At 39.6% G+C, this 24,068-nt stretch overlaps 1 protein-coding gene across 7 annotated transcripts in view; it reads right to left on the bottom strand.

Annotated features, from left to right (window-relative positions):
- Window positions 1-24,068, bottom strand: part of NBEA (neurobeachin) — an 831,523-nt gene that overhangs the window by 437,622 nt on the left and 369,833 nt on the right. For all 7 annotated transcript variants that reach the window (XM_039530859.1, XM_039530876.1, XM_039530902.1 and 4 more), the window contains one exon: window positions 15,546-15,984. In XM_039530859.1, coding sequence (XP_039386793.1) covers window positions 15,546-15,984 — 439 coding nt within the window. The remainder of the gene's footprint in view (window positions 1-15,545; window positions 15,985-24,068) is intronic.

Here is a 24,068-nt window from a genome sequence, read left to right as displayed (position 1 = left end):
ATCCACTACAACCCCCAGATCATCTTCAGGAGTAATACCACCTGACCAGTTTTTCCCCATTTTGTAGCCGTACATTTGATTTTTCCTTCCTCGGTGAAGTATTTTACATTTGTCTTTATTGAATTTTATATTGTTGATTTCAAACCAATTTTCCAAGGTCATTTTGAATTCTAATCCTGTTCTCCAAAGTGATGGCAACCCTTCACCCCCATCTTGGTGTCAACTACATATTTTATAAACATTCTACACTCCATTATTCAAGTACAAATGAAAATACTGAATGGTTCCAGACCCATGAGACCCTTCTAGATACACTCTCCCAGTTTGACAGCAAACCATTGATAACTACTCTTTGAGTATAGTTTTTCAACAAGTTGTGCACCTGCGTTATAGTAATTTAATCTAGAGTGCATTTCCCTAGTTTTCTTATGAGAATATCACATGGAACTGTGTTAAAAGCCTCACTAAAATCAAGATACATCATGTTTACTGCTTCTCCCTAAGCATTAGGCCAGTAACTCTGTCAAAGAAGGAAATTAGGTTGGTTTGGCTTGATTTGTTCTTGACAAATCCACACTGGCTATTCCTTATAACCCCTACTGTCCTTTAGGTGCTTACAAACTGATTGTTTAATAATTTGTTCCAGTATCTGTCCTAGTATCCAAGTTAGACTGACTGATCTGTAATTCCCCAGGTCCTTTTTGTTCACCTTTTTAAAGATAGGTACTATGTTAGCCCTTCTCCAGTCCTCTAGGACTTCATCCATTCCTCATAAGATAATTACAAATGGTTCCAAGATTGCTTCAGCTAGTTCCTTAAGTACCTGATGAATTTCATCAGGCCCTGATGACTTGAATACATGTAGCTTATCTAAATATTCTTTAACCTGTTCTTTCCCTATTTTGGTTCGTTCTCCCTTGTTGTTAATATTAATTGTTTTGAGTACATGATCACCACTAACTTTTTTAGTGAAGAGTGAAGCAAAATAGGCATAATTATACCTAAATATTTTCTTAAATTTTATTGCTAGTGTAGTCTCGTTGATCAAGCATGACATTGAAAGCTAGGAACTTCAAAATTCTAATCCAGGTCTTGCCACTTTGTGGTCATGAGAATCTCAATCTCTGTTTCAATTGCAACACCTGTAAAATGGAAATATCTCCTCTTTCACAAGGATGTTGTGTAGTCTAATAATTGTCATTAGTGTCTTTATAGCACTTTGCATTTTCAAACTACTTTAAAAGTGCAAATACTGCAATTATTGTGGCAATGCAGTACATACTGCTAGTGCACATCTGTACAATCTTAGATGAAACTGAAATTGAATAGATGCCATTAGATGGTCTTATCAAAGCCATCAAAATTATAGTTATTATAGACAATATCTGAATATAGGACCTGATTCTCCACTGCCTTGCACCTGATGCAGTCAACTATACCTATAAAAAGCAGTGTAAATGTACCAGTCAGAGTTCTGCATTCACACTTGAGGTGGTGTTTTATATCCACTTTGCTCTCAAGAGTACCAAGGAGCAAACTGAAAACACAATGTGCAAGACAGTAAGAATCAAGCCCAGAGTGTATATAATATACTTAATTTTATTAATTTAGAATTAAATTTATAAACTTAAAATTTATAATTTAAAAAAGCTTGTTGCAATATTGAGACTTTATAAACTTTCAAAAAAAGAATGTATAGACCACATACAGGCAGTGATTATTGTAGTGATACAAGTACATATGCATCACATCTGAAGACAGTATTTGTCTTCATCCTATTTGTAACTAAATGGCCTGATATATGCAGTTCAAAATTAAAAAAGGAAAATACCAAAGGGACATTTAAACAGTGCTTTTCTTAACAAGAGGTCTCTGTCTGGCAAAAATGAAATCTGTCTACTTTTAATGTGTCTCTCTTCATTTTATAGAAAGACTATTTCTGTGGCCCCTGATTCATAACAGAACTAGAAAGTGAAGAACAAATGTGAAACAGAAGGGATTTTTAAATGCAAGAAAAAAAAGATGCTTATCATTTTCATTATACCCACATGCTTTTTTTTCTGAACACATGCACTTCATTTTTCAACTAAAATAGGCATAATATTGTAGTATTGAAATAAAAGAACAAAAGAATGTAGCTATTTAGGGTAATATGTCAATTTCCTGGCTACAGTTCTGCACTTCAGAAAGTGCTTTTAGTAAGGATTTCTCAGTATATTTCTTAGTAAACCTGACAAGACTCTTTCAGAAAAAAAGTGTGTTTTAAGAAGAAAGTGTAGCTAGATCTCCGATTCTCATTTATTAAATAAATGAGGTCCAAGGTAAACTTATAGACCAATATTTCGGCTCCCCTTGCAAAAAAACCCAAAAATGTTTAATATATTCCACCTCAGAATTTGTTTTTATTCGGGACAGCCCAACTTTCTGGTTGGGGAGTACACCCTTCCGGTCTGCCAACAAAAAAGGAGACGGATTTTTAATCAAACTGCAATAGTCTCAAAGGACTCTTTTTAAAAAGGCCTGCTTCCAATGGTTTGACTTAGAGGTTGAGTAGGATACAGAAGAGAATAGAGCTTTAGGAAACTCCATGTATACTAGGTCTAAGTGCAGAGAGTCAAATAAAATTAGAATGGATGTTTGTTTACTGTCTACGTCAAACAGAAGTCATTAAGCACTGTTCCCTGTGCTGTCTCTGTGTCTCATTTAAACCTAAAACTCATCTGGGAATGCTGACAGGTGTCAGGTGCACTTGGAGATAGTGATTTGCTAACTTCTCAGTCATCTTGCTTAGAACAGAAGTTTAGACACTGGGTAGTACTGGAGAGATAGGTTGCATCAAGAGTTGGTTTCATTAGTACCAAGCTTGAGTAAATGTGGGTGACAGACCACTCTCTTTCAATGACACTAACCATAGGGTCAACGGACCTGATGATAGTATCAACCTGTTAGCATCCCAGGGGCTCTTAGCTATCCAGGGCCATTATGTGTCAGAGTTGTCAGTGGAGAATCAGATTTCCTGTGCCACGTTCTGAGAAAGGGTGCTGCATGCCATCTGAATGTGATTGTTGAAAGCTGGAGACTAGAGCTGCCATCTCAGATATGCATGATTATTTCTGCAAAAATAGGCCAAGATAGTTCCACAGAGAAGGCATAGAAATTTAAAGTATTGGTTGTGCCTTTCCCTCTCCATATCTGTAAGTATTTTCTGCTTTTGGAGTTGAGTATCTATCCTTCATGTTTTTAATGTGACAGATCATCTGAGAATCTCTATAATCTGTGGGACAAAGAGTGGGAAGGGAGTGTTTCTACCTAGCATGCCGTTAGATCTGTGTGACTTAACTTCTTGGCTTAGTAGGATTTTCCATTATAAGTTTTAAGACGGTAGATGGGAACACACATTCTATGGTGGGCAATCAAAATTGGGCCTTTTGCTTGCTAAGAAGTGGGAAAGAGCTCAGATATCAGCTAAGAGGAAATGATTGTCTGATCAGGATGAGGATGCAATGCTCTGCACATCAATTGCTGCCTTCTTTGAAAGCAAGAGAAAAGATTGTCATGTGGTTAATAGACTGACTGGCAGCTCAGGAGATCTGGGTTCCCTTCCTCTGTAAATAGATTTCCTACCTGGTCTTTGAACCATCTCTCTGTGCCTCAGTTCACCATTTGTAAACAGGGAATATTGCCCTAACTCACAGGGATGTTGTGAGAGTAGATCCATAAAAGCCTGGAAAATTCTCTAATACTATGTGATGAAGGCATAGAAGTACAAGAAGCATAAGTCTTAGTTAAGAAGTGGCCAGATGTCCATCACTAAATGTTGGCCATCTGGGGCAGTGGTCACTTTTCAAAGGTAGAAGAATGCATGTTCTTCAGTCTCTATGGCTTTGAATTGTATGTTCAGTCCAAATTTCATCCAGACAGAGGCAGTGATGGTGTTCTAAGATCAGATGCCATTTCTTGTGTCTTCAAGGCTCTGTTTTTGATTATTTTGTTTTCATAGTGGGTCAGGAGCTCTTGATTTCACACAAGACAGTGGTCTTACCACAGGTCCCAGGACCATTCAGCTTCTCCCTCTGCTGAACAACAGTCTTCACCACTCCCACCCAACAGTATCTATTGCAGAACATGAGTCCCAGGCATGGTTACAGCTCCCTGTCTCCTCCTCATCTATGCGAAGAGAAAACGCGTTTGCTGATGGTAAGCTCTCACATAGCAGCATCCATGAGTAATGCTCTGGTTGTCTATGAAAATGTCCCATGCTGGCTTCCCATAGAATACTGAGACATGTTTAAGGTCTCAGTCCTAAGTACTCAATGGCCTGGGCTTAGCCTACCTAAATCTAAAGGTCTGGGTCATGGACTGTGTCCAATAATTCCACTCCTCCTTAATGGAACTTCCTGCTGTAAGGATAAAGCTAATCTGTGCAGAAGTCTGAACTTTCTTGGCATGTGGTCTGAGTCTGTGGGACAAACTCCCATAGGAATTAAGGACCATTACTAACCTCAACATCTGCTCCTGCAGCTATGCAACCTGACATTGCCTAACAAACTGTAAGCTGTATGTACATTTAAACAAACACACACAAACAACCCCCTACCAAAATCCTATCACAATAACACAATGTATACACAATTTTCCCACTGGGGAGAGGATGAGTGAAGGAACAAACCACATGGTAGATCAGAGGTGGGCAAACTACAGCCCACAGGCCATATCTGGACCATGGGACTCTCCTGCTTGGCCCCTGAGCTCCTGGCCCAGGAGGCTAGCCCCCGGCCCCTCCCCTGCTGTTCCCGCTCTCCCGCAGCCTCAGCTCACAGTGCCGCCAGCACAATGCTCTGGGTGGCAGGGCCGAGAGCTCCTGGGGCAGCGCAGCTGCAAAGCCCAGCCTGACCCGGTGCTCTGTGCTGTGCAGTGGCATGGCTGGCTGGCTCCAGCCACCCGGCACCGCTGTAGCACCACCAGCGCTCCAGGCAGCGTGGTAAGGGGGCAGGGAATGGGGTGGGGGGCTGGATAGAGGGCAGGGGAGTTCGGGGTGGTGGTCAGGGGGTGGGGATAGGGGTTGGAGTGGTCAGAGGGCGGTTGAATTGGGATAGGGGTGCCAGGGGGCAGTCAGGAAGGAGGGAGGGTTGGATGGGGTATCAGGGGGCAGTCAGGGGTGGGGATTCCGGGGACAGGGAACAGGAGAGGGTTGGATGGGGCAGGAGTCGGGGGGGATGTCATCAGGGGGCGGGCAAGGGGTGGGGGCTGGGCCATGCCTGGCTGTTTGAAGAGGCACAGCCTCCCCTAACTGGCCCTCCATACAATTTCCGAAACCCGATATGGCCCTCAGGCCAAAAGGTTTGCCCGCCCCTGCGGTAGATGTTAGTCACATTGCTTAATGCATCACTGGAAGGCACACAAATACTATGGTCATGAGAGCAGTATAAGAATCTATATAAAATAAAACAGGGCAGTGTATCAGCATTGTCAGAGGCCCAGTTTGTTTCATCTCTTTCCAGGCTTGGACTGCACAGTAGGCCTCCCTTGCACTTTAAAGGTGTGACATTGAAAAGTGCTTGGTGTTGGCCTAACTTTGCTCCCACTGAAGACAATAAGAATTTTGCAATTAGCGTTTATGGGAGCAGAGAGGCCAAAAGTGAGCACTTTTCAAACTCACACCCAGAATCTGTTTAGTGATGCTGTGAGAAGAAGAAATATCTTCTGACATGTACCATAATTTAAATGCTTCGTTCTGGTTACTGGATCATCCCAAATGGGTCTTTCCTCTATATTGTCAACAAAGATCTTGTAAGATCCTGAAGTGTCTGCTGGGCTAGCTGTTCTTTTTGTATCTTGCAGCCTGTGGGACTTTTTCAGGTGAATGTCTTCAAGACCCTCTAAAACAATTCTGATCCCCAGGAACTTCCAGAGTGTATGACTGGTAAATTTGCTGAGATCTTACAATGGGCAAAACAAGATCTCAGAGAAGATAAAAAGATATGCTAGATAAAAGATTATGGAAGCTTAGGAAAGGAAAGAACAGTCCAGAATTGAAACATAGGAATTGCCATTCTGGATCAGAATCGAGGTCCACCTAGGCCAGTTATAGCTCCAGGGAGAGCTGTTCCTTTGACATCACTCAGTCTCTCATTAAGCATCCTTTCATTTTACAGGCCCATATCTGTACTACACTCAGAATCCTGTGACTGACCCCACTTTTAGATTGCATACCCAGGTCACAAGACCCGACGCCTTCAGAAGGTCCAACTGGGTTCTGGCACCTGCTATAGACTTTTTTCAGGACTTGTGACCACTACGAAAATGCAGTGTCAGAAAACAGTTTGTTCAAAACAAATTATTATTTATTTGTCCATAGGACCATAAATGGAGAGGAAGGGCTAATTCCCTTTACAGGACACATCCCTAGTGGTCTAATATATGTGAACCCATCTATGTGAGAGATATGGGATAGATGATCAAAGTCACTGATATTTCTTGATATGATAAAGTACTTAGCACCTCCTGAATTTCTAAATGAACTTGGCACTAAAGAGGTGTCTCAAAGCATCAAGACATGCAGTTCTAGGCATGCTAGCACATTCAAACACAGCCTGATACAACAGGGTAAAAAGAGCACCATATAAATCATTGCATGCCTATGGAATAAAGCTCGGTAAATTGGAAATACAGGAGTGACAAACTGCAAAGTTTTAGCCACCAAGTGTGCAGACAGTTCTTATTCATATATTGTTATGCACTGGTACATATGAAAGACCATAAACAAAGGGTAATGATAAATGGTGATTGTATCAGGTTATAAAGGTGGATGTGCATGGGGTGGAAATGCACATCCAAAAGAAAGTGGTGAAGGTGGGTGGGTGAAGGGTTGTTTGTTTTTTGTTAAATTAGCTGGAATGAGATTAATACCATGTAAATTAATTTCTCAGGTACACCTCTCTATGCAGTGGTGACAACACTGAAGAAATAAAAAATTAAAAAAGGGGATAAGAAAGTTATGAAACAGGCAGGATACAAAATAAGTCAGGAAAAAAAATAAGCTAATATATTTAGTGTGAATGTAACAAATCCTAAATACCTATAAAATCTGGGGCTGTATATATATATAAATGTACCTGTGATATTTACAGATCTGTGGTGTGTGTGCAAGCTGCATACTGCTATCCTACCCAAAAAGAGATGATTTGGCATTCTAATCAACTGAATGATGTTGAATAGCAGCAAAAATAGTCAGACTTCTTTCTCATTTGTTCCAGGACTTCAAGATAGGATAGAAATTTCTGCATAAATATAGATGCAGAAATGCTTCTTATTAAAATGACTATCCAAAGTATGGAATGTTTACAGCACTCATTACATGATTTAAAAAGAAATTCATAAGGCACAAAAACAAGATGACTTAAAACTTCAGTAATTTCAGGTTAGGAACTTTCTAGCAGGAAGACATAAGAACGGCCATAATGGGTCAGACCAAAGGTCCATCAAGCCCAGTATCCTGTCCTCTGACAGTGGCCAATGGAAGGTGCCCCAAAGGGAATGAACAGACAGGTTATCATCAAGTGACTCATGCCGTGTCACCCAATCCCAGCTTCTGGCAAACAGAGGCTAAGGACACCATTCCTGCCCATCCTGACTAAGAGCCATTGATGGACCTATCTTCCATGAATCTATCCCCCTTTTGAACCCTGTTATAATATTGACTTTCACAACACCCTCTGGCAAGGAGTTCCAGAGGTTGACAGTGCGTTATGTGAAAAAATACTTTCTTGTGTTTGTTTTAAACCTACCTATTAATTTCATTTGGTGGCCTCTTGTTCTTGTATTATGAGAAGGAGTAAATAACACTTCCTTATTTACTTTCTCTATACCACTCATGATTTTATAGACCTCTATCATATCCCCCTTTAGTCTCCTCTTTTCCAAGCAGAAAAGTCCCAGTCTTATTAATCTCTCCTCATACGGAACCCATTCCATACCCCTAATCATTTTTGTTACTCTTTTCTGAACCTTTTCCAATACATCTTTTTTGAGATGGGGCGACCACATCTTCATGCAGTATTCAAGATGTGGGCATACCATGGATTTATATAGAGGCAATATGATATTTTCTGTCTTATTATCTATACCTTTCTTGATTCCCAACATTCTGTTCGGGTTTTTTGACTGCCGCTGAACATGAAGTGGATGATTTCAGGGAACTATCCACAATGACACCAAGATCTCTTTCTTGAGTGGTAACAGCAAATTTATACCCCATCATTTTATATGTATACTTAGGATTATGTTTTCCAATGTGCATTACTTTGCATTTATCAACATTAAATTTCATCTGCCATTTTGTTGCACAGTCACCCAGTTTTGTGAGATCCTTTTGTAGCTCTTCGCAGTCTGCCTGGGACTTAACTATCTTGAGTAGTTTTGTATCAACTGCAAATTTTGCCACCTCACTGTTTACCTCTTTTTCCAGATCGTTTGTGAATATGTTAAATAGGACTGGGCCCAGTACAGATCCCTGGGGGACACCACTATTTACCTCTCTCCATTCTGAAAACTGACCATTTATTCCTACCCTTTGTTTCCTATCTTTTAACCAGTTATCAATCCATGAGAGAACCTTCCCTCTTACCCCATGACTGCTTATTTTGCTTAAAAACCTTTGGTGAGGGACCTTGTATTTGTTTTAAACCTGCTGCCTATTAATTTCATTTGGTGACCCCTAGTTCTTGTATTATGGGAATAAGTAAATAACTTTTCCTTATCCACTTTCTCCACATCACTCATGATTTTATATACCTCTATCATATCCCCCCTTAGTCTCCTCTTTTCCAAGCTGAAGAGTCCTAGCCTCTTTAATTTCTCCTCATATGGGACCCGTTCCAAACCCCTAATCATTTTAGTTGCCCTTTTCTGAACCTTTTCTAGTGGCAGTATATTTTTTGAGATGAGGAGACCACACCTGTACGCAGTATTTGAGATGCGGGCATACCATCGATTTATATAAGGGCAATAATATATTCTCAGTCTTATTCTCTATCCCCTTTTTAATGGTTCTTAACATCCTGTTTGCTTTTTTGACCGCCTCTGCACACTGCGTGGACATCTTCAGAGGACTATCCACAATGACTCCAAGATCTTTTTCCTGACTTGTTGTAGCTAAATTAGCCCCCATCATATTGTATGTATAGTTGGGGTTATTTTTTCCAATGTGCATTACTTTACATTTATCCACATTAAATTTCATTTGCCATTTTGTTGCCCAATCACTTCATCAACATTGAAAACCGATGCAAAGAATTCATTTAGTTTCTCCGCAATGGCTTATCTTTGAGTGGTCCTTTAGCATCTTGATCGTCCAGTGGCCCCACTGGTTGTTTAGCAGGCTTTCTGCTTCTGATGTATTTAAAAAAATGTTTGCTATTACTTTTGGAGTCTTTGGTTAGCTGTTCTTCAAATTCTTTTTTGGTCTGTCTAATTATATTTTTACATTTCATTTGCCAGACTTTATGCTCTTTTCTATTTTCCTCATTAGGATTTATCTTTTTAAAAGATGCCTTTTTGCCTCTCTGCTTCTTTTACTTTGTTGTTTTACCACGGTGGCTCTTTTTTAGTTCTCTATGTTTTTTAAATTGGGGTATACATTTAAGTTGAGCCTCTATTATGGTGTCTTTCAAAAGTTTCCACGCAGCTTCTAGGGATTTTACTTTTGGTACTGTACCTTTTAATTTCTGGTTTCAGAGTAGCAGCCGTGTTAGTCTGTATCCGCAAAAAAAACAGGAGTACTTGTGGCACCTTAAAGACTAACAAATTTATTTTAGCATGAGCTTTCGTGAGCTGCAGCTCACTTCTTCGGTGTGTGTTCCATTCTATGCATCCGAAGAAGTGAGCTGCAGCTCACGAAAGCTCATGCTACAATAAATTTGTTAGTCTTTAAGGTGCCACAAGTACTCCTGTTCTTTTAATTTCTGTTTTACTAACCTCCTCATTTTTGTGTAGTTCCCCTTTCTGAAATTAAATGCGCCAGTCTTGGCCACTGTGGAGTTTTCCTTGCCACAGGGATGTTAAATTTAATTATATTGTGGTCACTATTATCAAGAGGTCCAGCTATATTCACCTCTTGGACCTGATCCTGTGCTCCATTTAGGACGAAATCAAGAATTGCCTCTCCTCTTGTGGGTTCCAGGACTAGCTGCTCCAAGAAGCAGTCATTTAAGGTGTCAAGAAACTATCTCAGCATCCCTTCCTGAAGTGATATGTACACAATCAATATGTAGATAGTTGAAATCTCCCATTATTATTATTATTATTGAGGGTTTTTTTATTTTAATAGCCTCTCTAATCTACCTGAGCATTTCAGAGTCACTAACACCATCCTGGTCAGGTGGTCTGTAATATAGCCCTACTGCTATATTCTTATTATTAAGACTAGTAATGTATCAAACAAACTGCAGAATATGATCACCATATAGAATCACTCAAACAGTTTCACAATGCCCAGTGTCCTGGACTGATTATTTCTGGTGCAAAAAACCACATTTAGAAAATATATTCTGATACTAGTAATAACTAGAACTGAATTTTATTGTTTTTTGCCATTAAAATGATGAGAATGGAAGAAGGAATTACTGGCACATTATGTTCCATTACAGTTATAAGTCTAGGACAGAAACCCTCAGTGCTTGCTTCTAAACATGTCACCTTGGATGTTATTTTCAAGGAGTTCAGTTTGATGTTAAAAGACATGTCATAACTTTGAGAATCCAGGCTCCACTGTCCCAGAAATCTGTTTATATAGCTCATAATGTAATTACAGCTACCTTAACACAGATGAGGCAGAAGGCAGCAATATATTGAAAAATAAATTGAAAAATGCAGTTGTCCAGAAGCACTTGCAGGGAAGAGGTCTCTGAAAAGCTACACAAAGCTTCAGAGTTTGAAGTTAAATTTTTGATGTTGTCACTCTCAATCTATTGAATGGCTGACAGACAATCAAACCCGTCTGGCTGGCTGGCAGCTCATTTTGCTGGCAGGTGGCAAACAATTAGACACACCAATTTGTGCCTCCTGATGACATTAAAGCATGAAACTAAGTTGTATGCAGGGCCTAGTGATTTGTGTGAAAGCATTTCAAAAATAATACTCTTTGCCGTGGCAACTCATTTCAGACTGCCACCTCCCATTATAGCTTTGAGCAGTGAAGATGACAGGCTTGAGTTACGTGCAGCGCAAGGCCGCTTCTGTTCAATCCGTCATCAGCGCCCCTCGAGACCTCAATCCCCTCCTTTCATCAATATCACCTCATCATTTACATTCGATAGTACTTGACCTGCTGCATACATTAACTACACAGAAGTCCCATTTGATAAAATGTGCTGGAACATGTTTTGTGCTTTTACATTTCATTTATAGTTATATAAATTCTAAGAAATAATGCACTGCAACACATATATGTTACTCTAAGCAAGTACCATTGCCAATTTCATTATAAAAAAGAAATATTAAGTGTTATAAATATTGTATTAGATAATAAAAGTGAACACTGCCTTGAACTTTTTTTACATGAGCTTTGGTAAATTTTCATTTGACCCCAATATATATAATAAGAGGTTGCAATTTAAAAAAAAATGCTTTAAAAGCACACAGCTCTTTAAAAATAGTTTGTTAATTATTTTACCATTATTCCAGTGGTTTCTTTTATAAGAATCACCAATGTAAGAAATATATATCTTGTAGCACATGGTAATGTACATAAACTTTCAAAGAAAATACCATATAAAGTATCAATTATCTTCAATTTCTTAAATAAACTAACCAACAAAAATATACCTACAAATCTATTACAGATTTTCCAACACAAATAATTATTGTAATACTTTCCTTCTAGACAAAAAGGGGTTTTAGGTATAGCCCGGAAACACTAGGACAGAGAACAACTAAGCTGCAACTTACTTCAGTCTTCCAGAGATAATGGAGGAAGGACAGGAGGGAAAAATTCACAAAGCATTACAACCTAAAATACAGACGTATTGTTTCTAAGTGGCTCTCTTAATGCATTTCTATGCCAATCTCTTACATATAATTTTAAATCTACTATCAGTTATTTCTCAGCCCATGGGTTGTAACCCCCAAAACTGGTTTCAGGAAAGTGAAGGTGACCCTCTCTTTTTCTCCATTTTATAGTCTTCCATTTATTTTTTTAGAAAAAATGTCTCCACGGCCTATGTCTCCTTATAGCTAGGAAGATAACATTGAAAACATGAACTAAGTGCAAACTAATGCCATGATACCTGACTGAACCTGCGGGCAGCCCACATTAATACTTTTGGATATGACTGTTCCATTCATCTCTGCCTAGGCCCTCTGGACTCTGATACTGCAGCCATGACATTTGGCATTTTTTCCAAATTGTCATGGAATTCAGTATTTTTCTATTTTGTCATATATAACATTCTGGTTTGTCTCCCTACCCTGCTAGGACCTCCCTGCAGCAGTCTTTTGGTCTCCCAGTTGGAAATTAATTAGATTACAATGCATGCTCCCTACACTGTTCCATGGAACCAGGCAGCATGGTGGTTTTTTTCCTCTCTTCTATGGATCGATCTCTTGCAGCTTTCCTCTATGGCAGATTTAGATCAAAGCATACACCAGAATGCTTGCCAGCACCCACAGTACTTCAAAGGAGCCATTGCAGCAGATGACAAGGGAACCTGGGCACATATACAAGCACGGAAAGCATGGAGCACTGAGCTATTTGGGGACCAAGAATCCATCTTTACAAAAGAAAACCTTTAGATTCTTCTAGTAAAGTTTATAGGTTTACAAAATCAGAAGACAATTTTAATAGCAATACCATATATAAAAAACCCCTCTGAGCATTTCCCAGTAACACCAAATGTAATAGCCAAAGCTGCCCAGCCTCACATAACTGGGGAAAACACTGAATGCTCCCTGAGTCTCAGATGGGGGAAATCTGCTGCTGCCAGTCAAATTAAAGCTGTTCACTTTTTCCAGTGACTAATTTATAATAGATACAAGAACTGCTGTTTAGCCAAGTAAGGGCAACTAGTTCTACTTAGTACAAATGAATGAAAATACAGGTGTGTCTTCTTTTTCCAACTTTTAATATCTGTCTGGTATGAGTGGGAAGGAATCAAACACAAGAACTTCCTGTTTTGCTGTCCACTGACAGGATACGTTACATTCTTTTCTGAATACAGCTCTGCTGTTACAAAATACTTTACTGATCAGCACTGGTTCTCTCTGAATTATTCTTTCCAGAGGTGGAATGTGGTATGTGTCAAACTGGGATTTGTCAACATGTATCAGGAGCACTGTCTTGTTGCAACCACCCTGCCCTTCCCAAATTAGTAAGTGGGAGAGAGCCCCCAGCTAAGGGGTGCCTCAAGACATCTCTGATGAGGGTAAGGAGAGGGTGTTGGTATAGAAAAGATTGAGAACCACTGATCTACACTTGGACTAACTCCTGAGATAACAATCTGCTTTGACTAGCAGGCAGTGCATTCAAAGATTGGGACTCAGTCTTTTCAGTCACTCTTTTTCACTGAGCTTTCTTGCTGATCAAGGGAGGGAGTAAACTGGGCCACACATAAACCTAGTGCAGCACATGCTGTCAAGTGCAGCGTTAACAGCAATGCCACCCAGCACAGTAAGAGGTAGAGCCAATGGTCTGCCCATTTCCCAACTCCATTACATCCCGTCTGCCACACATGCACTGAGCGATGCAGGTAGCCAGTGCAGGGGCACCTCCTCACACACCTGTGCCACTGCATTAGCCAGGACACAGTTTGACCCTGTAGTACTCAGAAAATAAAACCAACAAAATGCTTAATGTCTATACAACATTAATAAAGTTATTAAAAAGCTGACAACTGCATATAACCTTAGGCCCTGAATCTGTATTGAGAACCATTAATGTAGATGCACAAGTTCGCCTGGAGTCTCACTGAAATTAATAGGACTCTGTGCAGGTGAAGATTCTGATAAAGGCTTAGAGCCCACATGCAGTGCTACAATCAAAAAGGAAAATTAATATGTTAAAGTTTGAGTATTTACTATTTCTTAGGTAAATGCCATGTAATTTGTAAATAGTGTACATGCTGTACTGCTAAATGTAAAAGAAGATAGCTTTGAAAATATTTGGGAATATGATGGTTGCTCTCACAGAAAAAACCTCAAAGGTTTTTCATCTATTTTTCCCCCTTGAAACCAACCCAAAATTACCATATGTAGGTTGATGAATGGAAAAAAAAGCTTCTTCCTAATAAAGTAGGCAATAAGTAGACTGTCTCTCTGAAATGATCAAAAAGAACGAAGATATTTTGGGAAGACCACATTCCCTTTTTGACATTCCAGTCCCAGTCCATTCCCTGCCTCTCTTTTCCAACAGGTACAATCTCACTGTTTATAAATTAGTCCACTGAGGCAGCTTCCAACAATTTTGTCTTATCAGCTTCACTATACTTGTGTAATGAAAAGTGCTTCCTAACATCATATAAGTTTTTATCCTGCAATTTTCATTTATCCTTTTTCTCCTTACTATTTACATTAACCTGGAACTAGTGACTGGATTTTGTTTCCATTAGCATTTTATGGACAATAATTTAATCCTCTATTATGAGAATTTTTGTGTGTATTTCATACTTCTGTAGTGGTTTTCCTCTATCATATTTTAAACCTGAAATATTTATTTTTGAAGTATCCTCAGAATTTTTTTTTTCAGGATGTGGTTATACGAACCATAAGTAATATATTTCTAAAGCACTATTTTATAGTTTTGCCACACATCAGAGCTTGTGCTGGATTGTTTAATTAATTCTTTGTTTAACTGATTCTTCTTTTGCATAGGTTAAGGATGAACACACAATACAAGTAATTGTCAATTGCATCTCTCAACACAACTCCTACATTAAGACTTATTCAGCTGGTGTGGTTGCCTCAAATTAAGCTACTTTAACCAGCAGTGTGAGCATTTTCAGTCAACCATGAGAAATAAAAAAAAAATGGCTCTCAATGTAAAATGTGTTCCCTTAAAATATATAAAAAAGTTGGGCTTAAAAACTTTAAAAATGAAACACAGGACTCAGTCTCAATCTTGTTCTTATGGAAGTATGCACACAATCTGGCATGACTGATTTCACTACTGGAAGAGGACTGGTATGACAAACATTTGGAAATATTTTGTTGTGACTTCACACAGCCAGTCTCTTGTATATAAACAGAGACTTTTTCCCATTCAAAATATGGTTTTAAAAGAGAAAAAAGTTTTATTACATCAACAGTTCTTTAAAACAGGCTTGTTCTTCCAGCACCAATTACAGTTTTATTTGGTGCTTAGAGAGAAAAACAATGTGAATAACTTTTGCAGACACTGTATGGTCTGGTTTAAGTAATGCCATGAAGAAATAAAGCAACTGTATTTTCTTAATACTATCTAATCTGAATTCACACTGGACTATCAACATGTTAACAAATAAATACTCCAAATCTCAGCATTACAACAATATAAAATAATTAACTCAGCCATATACCTGTCAAAGGAGTGAAACTGCATAGGAAGAATTGACTGAGCTTCCCTCTTCAACGCAGGATCTGGGTAAGGGATAGGATCAGGACCACACTCTGCAATTTCAATGGGGGCTGCCACAAGGCTTTTTAGTATCTCCTTGACATTCATGCCTTTGCTTTGGCTGATGCTGGATATTGAAGGTGCAGGCTTCAAGATTTCACTGGGACTTTCTGTTAAGCTTTCCTGAGATTTCTTTACCTCAGAAGACAAAGTAGACAATAATTCACTCATAGCATCAGGGCCTGTGCTTGTCTCTAAGTCTGTCCCATTTAAGATGCTGGGCATCTGCTCCTCTCCAATACCAGAATCTGTATGAGGAATGGAGCTTTCCAGCTGAATATCTTCAACTGGTGTTGGTGTTTCTTTTTCTTTGATATTCTCTGGAAATACAGCAGGAGTCTCTGTAGTGAAAAAGGGTTATAAACAATAGTTAAAGCTTAGTCTGGAGTTGTATAACAAATATATCACTGAAGCGTTATAAGATAGAAGCTATCAAGTCTTAGAAAGCATACAAGTCTTAGCAAATTAACAACAGAGAACGCAACCCTGCAGTGCACACAAAACTTTCATTGGATTCTATGGACATTTTCTGCACATGACGGGCTGCATAATGGAGCCCAGAGTTGTGTTACATAATCTCAGTGACATTTTAAAAAATACAACCCACTCCTTATAAAGTTATTAAATGGCAGGACATTGCATGCTAGAACATAGCTTGACATATTTATTGTGGTAGTCTAAACACACTACTCAGCTACAAATCAGATGTCAAAACATTAATTTACATATATTACCAGTAAGGACACTGGAAATATGTGCAAAAAAAGCTTTAAAATCTCTTCAAGTGCTTAATATATCTACTGCTTTCAGGACAATTTAAACTTCCATTTAAAAGAAAATTAAGTGTCTAGCCTTTCTGGTATCCTAGATAACATATAAATGTGAACCAATGCTGTGAATCCTTCTTGAGTCTCTAAACAAGACAGACAAATAATAGCTCAAAACTCCAGTAGGGTTTTTTGGCACATATTGAGAGAAGAATGAACACAGCTTTCAGATCCCAGGTTGATTCAAATCCCAAATATCAACAGAAACTGAGGGGATGGGGGAAGTGAAATCAGTGGAATTTTGAAAAATGTCCAACGCCCTTATTAATAACGTCTTGCAAATGTCTGCTTTTATCAACTATTTACAATGAAACACACAAATAACAACTTCACTATAAAAGCATAGCAATCTGATGCTCCCATTGGAATCCGGCTAGAGCTGTGAAGACCTGCCTCAGATGGTCAATATTTCAGATTACTCTTCAGGGAGACACACATTGTGGTTATCTTTTCAATGCCAAAAAGCCTGAACTCAAACTGAAGATTTGTTTATTTATAATATCAATTTATTTTTATTAAGGACACTTGAGATAAAAACCCTGAAAGTAAAATTTGAATAGTCTAGATATAAATTATGGCCTCTCATGTATTTGTTATTTGTATTTGCCTTTGTGATTCTGAGAAAATGGTAAATCTGGTTACTTTGGAAGATAATATCCTGCAGTATATGTAAATAAAATTCTGCTTTATTAAGGGTTCTAAATGAAATGTTTTTTTTAATAACATAACTATCAGAAATTGTATGGTAACAGTTTATGATTTGAAATTGTAATAGACAAGTTGACTATAATGTCAAAACATTATAAAAGTATATTAGGTACAAATATATTGTATCTTTATATATATATATACACACACACACACACACACAACATACATATATGTATTTACACATTGTATATGTGAACTGTATAGAATATATGTATATATTATACATACATGCCTTTGAACTAATTTCAACTTAGAACAATTCATATACAATTGTATAACAACGTTATACACCATATACTGGCAGATGACCTCTTGAGGTCTCTTCCAACCCTAATCCTCTATGATGCTATGAACTGCAAGCCCTATAGAAGACCCAAGGAAAATGATTTGTTACTAGGAACACCGTTTTCTTTTTCTAAATGTTGCATGCACTCCCCATGACACACACATACTTTCACAAACAGAATGACTTGTCTTTTCCAAAGTAGATACCAACCCCACTTTTTAAATCAGGAAGCAGAAACTGGATTTATGTACTGCAAAGCTGACAACCACTTGAAAAGATATATCCCCATTACACACACATTGTCTACTAGAGTCCACAGAATATTTATCATCATAGATATCTAGCACGATAGAGTTTAGAAAAAGTAATCAGATCAGTGACATGATCTTAATGGATTTTTTGAGACTAAGTTTCCCAATACAAAAATAAGAAAGATAAGTCTGAACTGGAGGGAACAAGGGGCTTTGACATCCAGTCCAAGAACACTGTTGCTCTGCTTAAGCTGCTTTATTGGTTTCCTATGAATATCCTGCTCCTTGGGAAGAGGAGTGGGTCAAATTGACACTCTAGAGCAGACACAGTAAATATTCATGTTGACTAAATTCTGCAGAGGAGGAGACAGTGACTATATACAGTATCATTCAAAAGTAGACACACTAAAAGATGGCCCATAATTTGAATTTTTATCTGGTTTACAATAAAAATCCATACTCTACATGTACAAATGTAGGGAATTTAGTATTATGATATATTGCTTCCTGTATAAAGGAATTTCTCTGAAATTGCAAAATAGCATACACACAATTTTCAGCAATCACCACAAAGTAAAAATACCTCTTTATTCTCTCTCTAAGCAAAAGTCAAGCCCCAGTGCCAGTGCACTTTCTGAAGTTCAAACTGAAGGGTGAATTATATTTAATCTGTCTTTGCTATTACAAAGTATTTCTACTCAGATACACAGAATTTTGATATGCAGCCATTACAACATACATGTTTTCTGACTAAATCACAAAACTGGGAAATGTTAAGATTCTAACTTAAAATTATTTATTAATCCATCTAAAATTTAAGACTGAAATATACCATATTCCCCAAAATATCCGCAAACAAAAGAGAGCATTAAGAAAGTTAACTTGCTCTATTGTCCCCGTTTATTACAGACAATTCGTAACATTTCAGCTCTAAGATTAAATTTGATTTATTTATGAATGCAGTCTAGACCCTGATTATTAAACTATAATAATTATGGATTGTTATTTATAATAATTTAGATATATGAAAAAAGCTTTCAATAAAACCACTGTACATACAAGTATATTAAAAGGTATTGTACTTCCAGTGAGATCAAACTTTTAACCTCATTCCTTTACTGCTATTCCACAGTATCAATTCCATAAGAAACTGATTGCATTAAACCAACTGAACAGTGTATTTGATTTATTATTATGAACAGTAATTTCTGCATAAGACTTACATTTTATAATATTTCTTATTGGATGCATTCAAATTATTTTCCGAAATATCACAGTCCCAATAAGTAATATACTTTAAATGATCCAAAGTTGCTTTTTATTTGTGACCACTCTGCACGCTGCCTCTGCCCGCAGGCACTGCCCCTGCAACTCCCTTTGGCTGTGGTTCCTGGCCAATGGGAGCTGAGGAGCTGGGTTGGGGGCAGCACGCAGAGTTGTCTGCCGCACCTCTGCCTAGGAGTATCCAGGACAGGTCGCCACTTGCAGGGAGCCTCCCGAGGTGAGCAATGCCTTGGATCTGACACCCTGCACCGTCTCCCGTGCCCCAACCCTCTGCCCTGAGCCCCCTCCTGCACCCAAACTCCCTCCCTCTTAGTTAGCCAGCATTTTTCACTTAGCTGCACCCCCCATTCTCCCAGCTTTTATTGTATTTAAGTGCCAGATATGCTAAACATTCATATGGCCTTTCATGCTTCAACTACCATTCCAGACGACATGCTTCCACGCTGAGGACGCTCGTTAAAAAAAATCATGTGTTAATGAAATTTGGGAATGAACTTCTTGGGGGAGAATTGTACATCTCCTGCTCTGTGTTACCTGCATTCTGCCATATTTCATGTTATAGCAGTCTGAGATGATGACCCAGCACATGTTGTTCATTTCAAGAACACTTTCACTGAAGATTTAACAAAATACAAAGAAGGTACCAATGTGAGATTTTAAAGATAGCTACAGCATACAGATCTGAGAGGAAGAAGGTGTGGAGCATGTTTTCAGAAGTCTTAAAAGAGCAACACTCCGATACGGAAACTACAGAACCCGAAACCCGCCCTCCCCCCCACCTTCTGCTGGTGGCATCTGACTTAGATGATGAAAATGAACATGCGTTGGTCCACACTGCTTTAGATCATTGTCAAGCAGAACCCGTCATCAGCACTGATGCAGGGGTCAGCAATGTGTCCATACACTGACACAAGTGTCCACGATAAAAAAAATTGAGATCTGTGGGGGGGCATGCATGGTCTGCTCCCTGCAAGCGGCTCCCCGTCCTTGCTGTTGCTGGTGGAGGCACAGCCAGGCAGCTCTGTATGCTGCCTCCATCCCCACTCCCTTCACAAGCACTGAATCTGCAGCTACCAGCCCATTGGCTGGGAACCACAGTCAATGGGAGCTGCAGGGGCAGCATTGGCTGCGCCTGTGCATAGGAGCCGAAGGGGGGACATGCTACTGCTTCCTGGAGCTGCTTGAGGTAAGCGCTGCACAGAGCCTGCACACACACACCCTGTGCCCCACTCCTCTGCCCCAGCCCTGATCCCCCTCCTAAACCCCAACCTCTTGGTCCCAGCTCCACCCCAGAGCCTGAACCGCCAGCTGGAGCCCGCACACACACACACCCGCCCCAGCCCGGAGCCCCCTCCTGCACTATGAACAACTCATTTCTGACCCCACCCCAGAACCCACACTCCCAGCCCAGAGCCTGTACCCCCTCTCTCACCCCAATCCCCTGCCTCAGGCTGGAGCCCCCTCCTGCCCCTGCCAATGTCTGTCACTAAGTCTGGTAATTTTGTAAAGCGTCAATCTCGCAACATGGTGGTGCTAATCCCTGCATGGATGCGTGTACTCTGGAAAGATGGCTGAAGGATGAAGGGATATATGAATCTTTAGTGCATCTGGCACATAAATATCTTGAAAAAACAGATACAACAATGCCATGTGAACGCCTGTTCTCACAGTCATGTGGTGTAAACAAGAAATGGGCACCATTATCTCCCATAAATGTAAACAAACTTGTTTGTCTGAGGGATTGGCTGAACAAGAAGTAGGACTGAGTGGACTTGTAGGCTCTAAAGTTTGACATTGTTTTATTTTTGAGTACAGTTACTTTTTGTACATTATTCCACATTTGTAAGTTCAACTTTCATAATAAAGAAATTGCAATACTGTACTTGTAATGGAGAAATTGAAAAATACTATTTCTTTTGTGTTTTAGAGTGCAAATATTTGTAATAAAAATAAATATAAAGTGAGCACTGTACACTTTGTATTCTGTGTTGTAACTGAAATGAATACATTTGAAAATATAGAAAACAGCCAAAATATTTAAATAAATGGTATCCTGTCATTGTTTAATAGCACAATTAATTGCACGATTAATCAATTATTTTTTTATTACAATTAATTTTTTTTTGCTGCTTGACAGCCCTACTAGAAAGTTTTTAAGATGAATTACAATTTATACACAGGACCAAAGAAACCAATTGATTTAGCTATAGCACTGCATGTCAAAGCTTTATTACATTCCCATTGATTTTCTTTCATAATACTTTTGTCTTCTACGGACTGCAGGACTGGAACAAAGAGTATATCTTTTCACACAAGGCAGTCAAATTATATTTAGCCAATCCTCTTAAATTTATAGAGTGGGTGCTCTTAGAACAGAAGAATCTTGAGTACTTAACCCACCTTAGCTAAATGAGAAGTTAAACATGAACAGCAGCAAAAATATAACTGATTACATCTGTCTATTGTTATAACATTCTGACAGCCAGCTTGTAAATTTTCAACAACCCTCATCAGTTTTCTGTAGCATTAGGCCATGTCAGTAGACAAAGCAGGAACATTACTAGACCTAGTGATCTTAACCCTGTCAGAAGTCGGCAGTTGGATACCAGATGCTTCTTTCTTACTGTTTTTCATTGTAACTAATGAGTTCATCTACTACATTATGGAAAAAATATGGGCTTAAGTTAAGTAAATGACATGATGTCTATGTGGTGACCTCATCTGTCACATTCCTTCCCTAAAATATCTTGTTTTACTGTGATTTATGAAGTGCATTGCCATTTTTTTTACCTATTAAGTTATCTAAATAGTAGGAAACAAATATATAGGCTTCCTATTATCACAGGCACGAAAATTATATTCACATAGGTAAATATATAATGTTTTGCTATTCCAACAAATTGACATTTAAAAGACAGTCTGCTTTTATCTTTACCCCAAGCTTCCCAATTCTAAGTAATTAATCCAGGGGTCGGCAACCTCTGGCACGCGGCTCACCAGGGTAGGCACCCTGGAGGGCCGGGCCACTTTGTTTACCTGCCGCATCGGCAGGTTCAGTGATTGCGGCTCCCACTGGCCACGGTTCGCCGCTCCAGGACAATTGAGGAGGTGGGAAGCTGTGGCCAGCATAACCCTCGGCCCGTGCCGCTTCACGCAGCCCCCTTTGGCCTAGGATAGCGAACCGCAGCCAGTGGGAGCTGCGATCAGCCAAACCTGCCGACGCGGCAGGTAAACAAACTGGCCCGGCCCGCCAGGGTAAGCCGTGTGCCAGAGGTTGCCGACACCTGAATTAATCATTTGTGTATATTATGGGAACTCATTTTGTATTTCTTTGCCATATTTATTCTGTATCTTTATTACATACACAATAAAGATGAAAATTTGCAAAAGTCAAATATCTGAATTTTCAACTGCTTATAGTATGGCCAAATCAAAAACACTGTTCATGAAGCTACCAAATGCAACTCTCCGATCCATGGGCGGCAGGTATCATAGGCTGGGGGAGGGCTGTGCCTCCCCAAACAGCCAGGCGTTGCCCCAACAAAGCTCCACCCCCAGGCTCCCTATGTTGCTGTGCGGTGACCCCGGCTCAGGCTGGGGCCGCGCCACCCGCCCTTCCAGTGGGCAGGAGGCACTAGCCTAGGGCAGGGACTGGAAGCTGTGGTGATGGGGGGCTCTCTGGGTTCCGGCAGGCAGCAGGTGCAGATGGGGTAAGGCCTTGGGTGGAAGGCTAGCCTCCCCGAGTCAGTGGTTCACGCGCCACCCATACCCCAATCCCACAACTATCCCGATACCATATGTCAAAGTCCTGTTACAAACCATGGAGATGCCAGAAAAAAAGTGTCAACTTTTTTTTTTTAAATAATGGAACATGTTAGGCAACCTTAACAGGAGAGTTGATGCCTCTCTAGCATAATTAAAAGCAACACTGACATTTTTTCTATTAGCCCTTCTATCCCCACATAGAGAGCACCATCAATGAATGGTTCCTGACCTGCTGGTCACAAGGAAAGAACTCTAAACAAATCCATTTCCATTGTCAAGTACCAGGTATTTTTCTGTACCTGTAGAAGAAGCAAGCCCACCATAGAATAACCACACCTACCTACTTGGTTCTTAACCAACAAAGGACACATGTAAATTACTCAAAATTACAGGAAACGTACAAAGGGGTTATGATAACAACAAGTGGAGTTGTGACAGAAACATGTAAAGCAAGTGAACACAACAGTAACAGAAGATGACAATGGAACAAATGTCTAACAGAGTTTTGATCTAACCTGACAAACTACTCCAAGTCCACTCTTATTTATCTCAGTTCCCAGCACTGGAAACTTCATTTTGTATCACAGGCAGAAGTTACAATGGGGAGTGGTGAGAAATCCTTGCTGTCTGGCCCTGGTCTTAGCCTGAGCAAGTTGCTGCAACAGCTGATCAGCCTGCACTGATCCTGTCACTGGCAGCTAGGCTTCCCATGTGAATTTCGTATGACTGTCTGCATGTGCACTACTTATTAGACATGATCACTCTTCAGCTACATTTATTGAGACAGTGCTCGTTCGCGCTCTCACTTTGGCTTTCTGGGCACTGCTATGCAACTCATTTTGCTTTTTTACTCTAATGAGATCTCATTTGCTGCTGGGCCTATTTAAAGATTTTTTTTCCTTTGCTAACTGAAGGACAGTAGGGAAAGGAAGAGCCCACTTGATTTACTTGACTACTTTTATATGGGGGAGGATTAGCTCAGTGGTTTGAGCATTGGCCTGCTAAACCCAGGGTTGTGAGTACAATCATTGAGGGGGCCATTTAGGGAACTGGCATCAAAATCTGTCTGGGGATTGGTCCTGCTTTGAGAGGGGGTTGGACTAGATGACCTCCTGAGGTCCCTTCCAACCCTGATATTCTATGATTTCTTCTGCCTCCTCTACAGGATGAGTGCTTGGTTTTTCATAATCCTTTCTAGACTCACGCAGACAGGAAAGGAGGCCCCATCTATCCTGAGCTAAGAACCGTATTAACCAAGCCATTTCTGTGTAACACAGCTCTTAGCCCACTATAGATGAGGT

The sequence above is a fragment of the Mauremys reevesii genome, linkage group 1 (genome assembly GCF_016161935.1).
Source record: "Mauremys reevesii isolate NIE-2019 linkage group 1, ASM1616193v1, whole genome shotgun sequence".
In the NCBI taxonomy this organism is placed as follows: domain Eukaryota; kingdom Metazoa; phylum Chordata; order Testudines; family Geoemydidae; genus Mauremys; species Mauremys reevesii.
This window is presented reverse-complemented; position numbering and strand designations above follow the sequence as displayed.